Source organism: Rhincodon typus, chromosome 3 (genome assembly GCF_021869965.1).
Source record: "Rhincodon typus isolate 14 chromosome 3, sRhiTyp1.1, whole genome shotgun sequence".
NCBI classification, from domain to species: Eukaryota; Metazoa; Chordata; class Chondrichthyes; order Orectolobiformes; family Rhincodontidae; genus Rhincodon; species Rhincodon typus.
The window spans coordinates 10,291,778-10,302,447 of NC_063334.1; the positions used below are offsets into that span (position 1 = coordinate 10,291,778).

At 40.1% G+C, this 10,670-nt stretch overlaps 1 protein-coding gene across 1 annotated transcript in view; it reads left to right on the top strand.

Annotated features, from left to right (window-relative positions):
• The window catches only part of LOC109933222 (fibrillin-2-like), a 114,008-nt gene that overhangs the window by 75,370 nt on the left and 27,968 nt on the right, over positions 1-10,670 (top strand). The window contains exon 6 of the mRNA XM_020532181.2: positions 4,049-4,246. Within this exon, the coding sequence (XP_020387770.2) occupies positions 4,049-4,246 (198 nt within the window). The remainder of the gene's footprint in view (positions 1-4,048; positions 4,247-10,670) is intronic.

Genomic DNA, 10,670 nt, shown 5'->3' on the forward strand with positions numbered 1-10,670 from the left:
GGGTGGTGTGGGATGGTGGGTGTGCTTGCAGAAAAGTAACTTGTTGCCTATAGTAAAATACTTCTAAATTTCCCATAATCTTAAATGTATATCTTCAGGGAAAAAAAAATCGAAAGTCAAATGCACTTCACTGATATATGAAAGATTTTTGGTATTAAAAACACAACTTTCCAATAATTTTAATTAAGCAATATACATGGCGCAGTCAAGTGAAAATTGGCTCTTGAAAAATTTGATCAAATTCAAATGAGGCAAAGAAGGTTGCAGTCTGTAGCTTATGATTTGGAGTAAGTAGACAGTAACTACAAACCAACAGTAATAGTAGTCCTGGTTTCTAAAGGTGTAATAAACAGAGAGGAGTGAAAAGAGCGATAAACACTTCGCAAAAATCTGCACGAGAGAACTGTCTCCAATTTAAGTTCAACTCTATTCATAACTCATAATCCTTTCCTAATGCTCACGCTGCTGTGTCTGCTGCAGATGCTATTGTATTTTGGAGAATCCAGCAGGTTACATTTCACATTTTACAACCAAGGATTTCAAGCATCATAATTCAAACTTTTCTACAATGACTGACATCAATGTGGTCTGTCAACAAAATAGAGATAATTTTCCAGGAATTTTGGCTTTTATGCACAATAGGTATTTATTGATTTGTTTAGAAACTAACATAAAGGTGCAACAGGTAGATAGCATTTGAAGAAGGAATTACAAGGCGGGTCAAAGTCAGGAAGAAAGTGCTAAAGTTTCAGTCAGCATTACCGTGTATGTATGTGAACATGCAGTGTGATAAATAAGACTAGTGAGTTACAGGTGGAAATAGAATAGCAGAGAACTTGGTCAAAGAAGGGCATGACCGGGTATTATATATGCAGGGCATTCATTATGTTCCCTGAAGAAAGAGTGGAAGGGGAATAGTAGGGGAGGGATGGCAGTATTGGTTAAGGGACACATGGTAGTGATGGACCAAGCTGACCCAGAGTGAACATATTGCCAAGTGTTTGCAGCTTGAACAACTTTGGATCCAAGTTGAGGAGCCTGAGTCCAAGCTGGAGCGATTCTGCTACATCAGGGAGGGGTGAAAAGAGTTACCTAGATATTTGGCTGCAGGAGATCGTCACTAAGATTAATGAGTTTGGATTGGGTCTGTGATCAGGGGCAGGTGTATGTGACTGCAGGTGAAGCAGACACAGGGACCCAAGGGGTAGCTTTTGATGAGCTACAGTCCCTGCAATTAGCCAACAGTTACAAGCTTCTTGCTGGATATGTGGACAAGAGTGGAGATTGCAAAAAAGTAAAGCAAGTGATGAAGATGATAAGAGTCTAGAGAGGGATATTAGAAAGGTTGAATGAGAGTGCAGAAACTTTGAAGATGGAATATTACCTGCAAAATATGAGGTTATGCATTTTGACAGGAAAATTAGAGGAACTGACTATGATTAAGATTGAGAAAGACTGCAGAAAGCTGCAAGGGAATTTTGGAATACTCGTGCATAAATCACAAAAAGCCTGCATGCTAGTTCAGTGTGTAATTTGGCTGGCAAATGGAATGTTGATTCTGTTTCAAAATACATAGTGAATAAAAATAAGGAAATTTTGCTAAAAGAATACAGGTCAGAGTGGGAACTGTTGCTAATAATTGTAAAATGTCCAAGACCATTCGCACCTCCTCAGAAACTGAAGCAGCCCATGTCCAAATGAAGCAAGACCTGGATCACATCCAGGCTTCGGCTGATAAGTAACAAGTAAGATTCATACCAGATAAGTGCCAGGGAATGACAGTCTCCAACAAGGAAGAATAAAACCTTCACCCCTTGATATTCAATGCCATCATCATCACTGAAACCCCCACTATCAGCATTCTGGGATTTACCATTAATCAGAGGTTGAACTGGAACAGTCATATTAGTATTATAGCTATAAGACTGGCTGGGAATCTTGACTAACTCACTTCCTTACTCCCCAAAGCCTGTCAACCATCTGCAAGGAGTTTGATGGAATGCTCCCCACTTGCCTGGATGGGTGCAGCTCCAACAACACTCAAGAAGCTTGACACCATTCAGGACAAAGCAGCCTGCTTGATTGGCACCACATCCAGAAGCATCCACTCCCTCTGCCTCCAATGTTCAGTAGCAGCAGTGTGTACTATCTACAAGATACACTGCAGAAATTCACCAAGGCTCCTAAGACAGCACCTTGCAAACCCATGACCACTTCCATCTGGAAGGACAAGGGCAGCTGTCAAACACCACCACCTGCAAGTTCCTCTCCAAGCCTCTCACCATCCTGACTTGGAAATATATCACTGTTCCTTCAGTCAAAATTATGGAACTCAGACCCTATCAGCACTGTGGATTAGAGTGGTTCCAGAAAGCAGCTCACCACCACCTTCTCAAGGTCACGTCATGATGGGGAAAAAATACAAGTGATGCCCACATCCCATGAGTGAATAAGAAAAATAAAAATGTAAGGCTTTAGTCAGACCACAGCTGGAGTACTGTGAACAGTTATAGTCCCCTCATCTCAGAAAAGATGTATTAGAGGCAATTCAGAGAAGGTAGTCTAGGTTGATCCCAGGTATGGAGGGCTTGTCTCATGAGGAGTGTTTTTGTAGTTTGGACCTGTGCTAATTGGAGTTTTTGGCCAATGCGAGGAGACCTAATTGAAACGTTAAAAGATTGACAGAGTGGATGTTGAGAGGTTGTTCTGACTATGGGGGAGGTTAAATTCAGCAAGCATCATCTCAGAGTACTGGGTTGTCAATTTTAAATGCTGATGAGGAGGAATTTCTTCACTCAGAGGGTAGAGAATCTGTGGAATTATTTAATACTAAGGGCTGTAGCAGTTGGGTCATTAAGTATGTTCAAAGCTGAGATAGAGTTTTAGTCAGTAAATGAATCAAGGAATTTGAGATAATGAAAATGGAGTTGGGGATTATCAGATCAGATGTGATCTAATTAATGGTGTAATAGACTTGATGGGCTGAATGGTCTATTTCTGCTCCTACCTGTGCTTTTGATAGAAAGAGGGGTTTCTACAGGGATCAAATGCGTAATCTATTTGACTAGAGATAGGGGTTACCAAATATTGAGAAAAGGTGTCGAACAACAAATTTGCAAAGAAATAACAGAAAATCTCAAATGATTGAACTGTTACAATGGGGAACTTTAATTAACTGGATAGAAACAGGTATAGTAGCTGTGTAAAGAGCAATGAGATACAAGAGTTTCTATAGTGTGGCAAGGAAAATTTTCTGCAGCAGTATGTTTCCATTCCAACTGAAAAAGAGGCATTGTTAGACCTGATTCTTATCAATGAGACAGGTCAAGATGATCAGAGGTCAATGGTAGAATATTTAGTTTTCAGTGATCATTGTACGATAAACTATAGGGCGACTATAGAGAAGGACAAACAAACATTCAGATTGAGAATAACCAGAGAATAATCCAATGTCACAGCACTGTGAATAGAACTGTGCTGAATAACTTGGAGTCAAAGGTTGGCAGTAGATACAGGAGCTGAACAAGGAGCTACCTTCAAAGAAGAAGAATTTCACACGTAGTGAAGGTATATCCCCTCAAAAGGAAAGGGTAAACAAAGTAGAGCTCCTGAGATGAGAAAAGAGATAGAAATTGAGATATAAAAGAAAAAGTGTGCCTTTTAGAGATGCCAGGTAGAAAATACACCTGAGAACCTGGCTGAGGGTTCAGAGGGGAGGTGAAAAAGCCAACAAAAGAGGCAAAGAGAGAGAATGAAAAGAGATTGGCAGCTAAACACGAAAGGGAATCCCTAAGTTGTCTCTCGGCCCATGAACAGTACAAGACTAGCATCTGAAAACAAAGTATGTGCAGGATTATGTGAGGAAAGTGGGAGAACAACATTGAGTAATTTGCTGATTGGGAAAACTGATGAAAATAGCTGAGTTAAGTGGCTCCAGTGATTACATTTTTACTATAAAGCAGAAAGTCAGGACTGCGCTCAAAAAACTTATGTATTCAGCATGTTTTTATGACATAACAACATGACTTCCTGTTTCTTTCAATGGCAGATTACCGAACTGGTCCTTGCTTCACCCAAGTGAATAATGAGATGTGCCAGGGTCAGATCAGTGGCATTGTTTGCACCAAAACACTTTGCTGTGCTACAGTTGGCCGAGCATGGGGCCATCCCTGTGAAATTTGCCCAGCTCAACCCCACCCCTGTCGTCGTGGTTTCATTCCGAATGTCCGCTCTGGTGCTTGCCAAGGTAATTTTTCCACAACAATCATCTATGCAATTATTTTTGGCATTTAAGTATCACATTAACATTTCTTTGTAGTTAAAAAGATTAAAGCAGTGTATTTATGTTTATCCTGTTTATTGTAATGCAACGGATTACCCTGGATAATTTTAGATTTTCATCCTTCTAGAATATCACCACTTGATACTTTGACAAGTGACACATTTGTCTCCTTTATATCTCAGCATTTAAAATGAATATGAGCATTGAACTGAATGTATTAAAATGCCAGAGCATGGAATAAGTCTCATTACACATGATCAGAGAAGAAACCTAGCATGGAATAAGTCTCATCACACATGATCAGAGAAGAAACCTTTGTTAGAAATACTCTGACAAAAAGTCATCAGCCAAAGCATTAAGCTCTCTTTAATTCTCTTCAAGTATCGATGAACTCACAAAGTATTTGCAGAAATTTCTATTCTCATCTATTGAAAGGCTGCTTTGTAATGTTAAGATTTGATTTGAAATTCATGTGAAACAAAAGATGCCTGGGAGCAGAACCCCTGTACATGTCTCATCTGGGAATAAAGTCTATTGCAGAAGAGAACACTCACCCCATTACAAAGAAATTACAAATGTTGAATTAGTTTGTATTTAATTAGGGGATAGAAGTTATTTAATTCAAAATTAATTTTTCTCAGGAGGCAATAGCATTGTTTACTTCGTTCATAGTCTATTTGTCCCAGACATCAATCACAGCTAGCAACTTGTATAGGTAACCTACTCTAGTAATTCTGCTCCATAGCCAGCTGTAATGGATCTCCCTCACAATGTCCTGCCTCTGTAATAGAAATAACCTTCCTGTTGGAAGCTTTCAACACAGTACTTTCAGCAAACAGAAGATGGAAATGTAGTGTTATATTCTGTTTCAGGGCATAGAACATGTTAGACCTCTGGCATTCAGCACCAATGTGTCATTCTTCAGAATTCCAGATTTAGGAATGTTAGTAATAATTAACTATAATACCTTTGTGACTAATGACCATAAAAAACTAAACCAGAATGCCAGCCCTAAAGATTTTTTGCTTTTATCATTTTATCATGCACTTTACGCTGTGGAACTTCACAAGGAGATGATTTTTTAAATTGTTAGTGAGATGAGCACATAACTGTTTAGGCCAGCATTTGTTGCCTAATTGCCTTTGAGAACAATTCACAAATTCCTTCCTTTCCTTAGCCTAGTCTCTAAATGGGGAAGGCAATGGCCAACTGGTATTATCGCTAGACTATTAATCCAGAAACTCAGCTTTGTGTAGTGATAGTAGGAACTACAGATGCTAGAGAATCTGAGATAACAAGGTGCAGAGCTGGATGAACACAGCAGGCCAAGCAGCATCAGAGGAGCAGGAAGGCTGACGTTTCGGGCCTAGACCCTTCTTCAGAAATGGGGGAGGGGAAGGAAGTTCTGAAATAAATAGGGAGAGAGGGGGAGGCGGATAGAAGATGGATAGAGGAGAAGATAGGTGGAGAGGAGACAGACAGGTCAAAGAGACGGGGATGGAGCCAGTAAAGGTGAGTGTAGGTGGGGAGTTAGGGAGGAGATAGGTCAGTCCAGGGAGGACGGACAGGTCAAGGGGGTGGGATGAGGTTAGTAGGTAGGAGATGGGGGTGGGGCTTGAGGTGGGAGGAGGGGATAGGTGGGAGGAAGAACAGGTTAGGGAGCCGGGGATGAGCTGGGCTGGTTTTGGGATGCGGTAGGGGGAGGGGAGATTTTGAAGCTTGTGAAATCCACATTGATACCATTGGGCTGCAGGGTTCCCAAGCGGAATATGAGTTGCTGTTCCTGCAACCTTCGGGTGGCATCGTTGTGGCACTGCAGGAGGCCCAGGATGGACATGTCGTCTGAGGAATGGGAGTGGGAGTTGAAATGCACCTTCCAGTCGCGAACCATTTCAACTCCAACTTCTCATCTCTAACCCAAATAAAATCTGTCTTTGCCCCTCCAGTTCATACAATGTCTTCCCCGATCAGTACTGATACCCATCTGCTGTGTTTTCTCTTTCCCTTTATTTTTCGGTCCACTCTGAATCCTTGAATATTTAGCACCCAACCTTCCCCACGGTTATGCTGCATTTCTGCTGTCACCACTTTCCTACACAGCTAAGGCTCACTCACCTCATTCACCACACCGTGTTCACATACATGTATTAGAAAACTGTCTTTGTATTTCTTATAATCCTGCATAATCTGCTGCTGTCTGATATGATATTAATCCTTAGTACTGTCTAATATTCTCACTCCTTCATGCACCATCTTCTTTTCTATCTTCATACACTTGTGCCTATCCCCCTGACAATTTAGTTTAAATTCTTCACAGTTACTCTAGTGAGCCCCACTAGGGAACTAATTCTTGGTGAAATGTAACCCATCTATTTTTAATAGATGTCTCCTGATCCATAACTGGTTTCAATGCCATAAAAATCAAAAGCTTTCCTTCCTGCATGGTGTTTTAAGTCACAAATTGAACCTACGTGTCTTCCTATTTCAGCTATTACAATTATACAGCACTGGGTGCTATTCAGAGATTATAGCTCTCTAGGTTCTACTTATAAATCCCTCTGTAAATCTTGGAAACCTTACCTTATGACCACAGTACCTGGTCTATCTACATCATTTGTACCAATGTATGTCACAAGGGCTAAACTAAAAATCTTTTGCCTCTACACCGTCCATATCCGTCTATTCCCTGCCTATTTATGTACCTGTCAAGATACCTCTTAAACATTGCTATATAGAACATAGAACATAGAACATTACAGCGCAGTACAGGCCCTTCGGCCCTCGATGTTGCGCCGACCTGTGAAACCAATCTGAAGCCCATCTAACCTAAACTATTCCATTATCATCCATATGTTTATCCAATGACCATTTAAATGCCCTTAAAGTGGGCGAGTCTACTATTTTTGCAGGCAGGGCATTCCACGCCCTTACTACTCTCTGAGTAAAGAACAGGATTGTATCCGCCTCCACCATCTTCTCTGGCAGCACATTCTAGGCACTTACCACCCTCTGTGTAAAAACTTGCCTCTCACGGCCTCTTTAAGCTTACCCCTTCTTAACCTGAAGCCTATGTCCCCTTGTAATTGACATTTCTATCCTGGGAAAAAGATTCCAACTACCCATTATATCTATGCCTTTCATAATTTTGTAAACATTTATCAGGTCTCCCCTCATCCTCTGATGTTCAAGTGAAAACAAACCAAGTTTGTCCAATCTATCCTCATAGCTAATACCTTCCAAACCAGGCAACATCCTGGTAAACTTTCTTGATACCCTTTCTAAAGCCTCCACATTCTTTTGGTAGTGTGGTGACCCGAACTGTACGCTGTATTCCAAATGTGGCTTTACTGAACTAGCTATACAGCTACAACATGCCATTCAAATTTTTATACTTTTTGCCCCAACTGATGAAGGCAAACATGCCATATACCTCTTGACCACCCTGTTGAATAGTGTTGACATTTTCAGGAAACTGTGGACCCGGATGCCTAGATCCCTCTGTATGTTAATGTATTAAGGGTTCTGCCATTTACTATGCACTTGCCTCCTGCATTAGATCTTCCCTCCTGCAACACAGATCACCAATCAGAAAAACACCCTTCCACTGCTACTGTCTGTCTTCTATGACTAAGCCAGTTCTGTATCCATTTACATCTCACTGTGAATCCCATGTGACTTCACCTTTTGTATCAGCCTACCTTGAGGGACCTTGTTAAAGACCTTGCTAAAGCTCATGTAGGCAACATCTACCACCCTACTCTCATCCATCATTTTTGTCACTTTCTGAAAAAACTCATTCAAGTTTGTGAGACGCAACCTCCCCTGTACGAAGCCATGCTGTCTATCGCTAATGAATTCATATTTTTCTAAATATGGGTAAATTCTTTCCCTAAGAATATTCTCCAACAATTTCCCTACCACTGATGTAAGGCTTACCAGCCTGTAATTTCCTGGATTATCCCTGTTCCCCTTCTTAAACTGTTCTCCAGTCCTCTAGAACCTTGTCCTTGACTAAAGAAGATACAAAGGTTTTATACAAGGCTCCAGCAATTTCCTAAACAAAAACAGAAGTTGCTGGAAAAGCTCAGCAGGTCTGGCAGCACCTGAGAAGAGAAATCAAAGTTAATGTTTCGGGTCTGGTGACCCTTCCTCAGAAGACACATTCAGTCTGATTTCTCTCCACAGGTGCTGCCAGACCTGCTGACCTTTCCCAGCAACTTCTGTTTCTGTTTCTGATTTACAGCATCTGCAGTTTTTTCAGTTTCTATCCAGCAATTTCCTCCCTTGCATCCCTCAGTATTCTGGGATAGATCCCCTCAGGTCCTGGGGGCTAATCCACCTTAATGCTTTACAAAACACCCAACACCTTTTTTATATTGACAAGCCATAGAATATCAACATACCCCTGTACGCTGACCGTCCATCATGTCCTACTCCTTTGTGAATACCGATGCAAAATATTTGTTAAGGACCTCTACCACTTCCTGTGGCTCCACACACAAATTTGCTTGTTTGACCTTGGGTGGACCTACCCTTTCCCTGGCTACTCTCTTGTTCCTTATATACTTATAAAAAGCCTTGGGATTTTCCTTAATCCTATTTGCCAAGGTCATTCATGCCCCCCTTTAGCCTTCGTAACACCTTGTTTAAGTTCTTTCCTGCTCTCTTTACATTCCTCGAGGGGCTGTCTCTGTCTTCAGTTTCCTAGACCTTATGACTCACAATTCTTCCTTTTTGTTTCTTGATTTTCACCTATTCTTGAGATGCTTTTTGTTGTTTTTAAATGTGAACATGGATGCAATTTTTAAAAATCTTTTATGGGATATAAATGTCATTGACTAGGCTAGCATTTATTATCCATTCCTACCTGCCCAGAGGAAAGTTAAGAGTGATCCACAGTCATGTGTAGGCTAGATCAGGTAAGGATGGCAGATCTCATTTCCTAAAGGACATTAGTGATCCAAATGGGTTTTATAACAGTCAAAAGTGGTTATATGGTCACCATTAGACTAATTTTTTTCATTTTAGATTTTTACTGAATCCAAATTTCACTTTCTGCTGCGGTGGAATTAAAACTCATCTCCTCAGAACATTAGCTGGGGTTTTGGATTACTAGACCAGTCACATTACCACTATGACATCACTTCCCCAAATCACTTGTTAAAGGCCTCTGGCATTTTCATATTTCCTATTATTCATTCCTCAGTTCCATCCTCTGAAGAATCAATGCTAACTTTAGCTATTCTATTTTCTTTAATATACTTGCGGAAGTTTTTAACCTTTTATTACCTCTTGCTTGCTTTTTCTTGTACTCCAATTTCTTATTTTAACTAGTTATCATTCACTGATTTCTAAAACTTTCCAAATCAGCTTCCCAGTCACTAATTTTTTTATTGTGTGCCTTTACTTTCAGTTTAATTTCCTTAATTAGACACAGAAGGTACATTCCTATCTTTGTAGAGATTTGTTAAATATCTTCTTAAATGTGGTCACTGCCTGTCAATCCTGTTCAATTTTAATCTATTATACCTGTTCACTAACTTTCTCCTTATGCTCAAATAATTGCCTTTATTTAGGCTTAAGGTACCAGTTAATGCTACAGGTTTAATTTTGCTTACCTATTCTTTAACATACTGATGTTTGCATAGCATTTTGGAGGCATTGTATTTTAGAAGATTGAAGAGAATAGCAAAATTACTTTTTAATGCAACCAACATGTCAAAATGTTTCTAAAAATAAAGGTGAAGTATATTTTTTTTATTAGTGCTCATAAGCATTATACATCAGGACAACTTAAATACCAAAGTGTCATACTTTGTTGCTAATCCAATGTAATTTTTATAAAGAACAGAATAGGCAGGAATTTCTTCCTGGATTCTTTTAAACTGGAGCTAGAAATTTACAAGCAGTTACAACTGCCTTCTAATTGACTTCAAATTTCACAAGTAGCTTCAATTGCCCAAACTTCCTTTCTTAGATCATCTCCTATTTGGATTACCTTAAAGGCAGACATGGGAAAATGTCCACTGTAGCAGATAAACATGACCACTGTGCTCTAGACTTCTCATGGGCAATACTGTGGCAGATCTCCTTGTTTTTCAATTAAGATCATGCTGCTTTAATGATCTGATATTGTTATGTGGCAGTTTGAACTTTACTTTCAGTTTATTTCTGTACATTGCTTAAGGTCCATGATGGCACAGCTCTGTGGTCCTTCCGCTGAATCCCCCCGAATACTCCATTCTTGATAGATACAATGGATACATTTTCAAAACTGCTTCCTGTTTCCATAACCCGGTTTACAAACATTATAACAAGGTGTAGAGCTGGATGAACACAACAGGCCAAGCAGCATCATAGGAGCAGGAAGGCTGACGTTTCGGGCCTA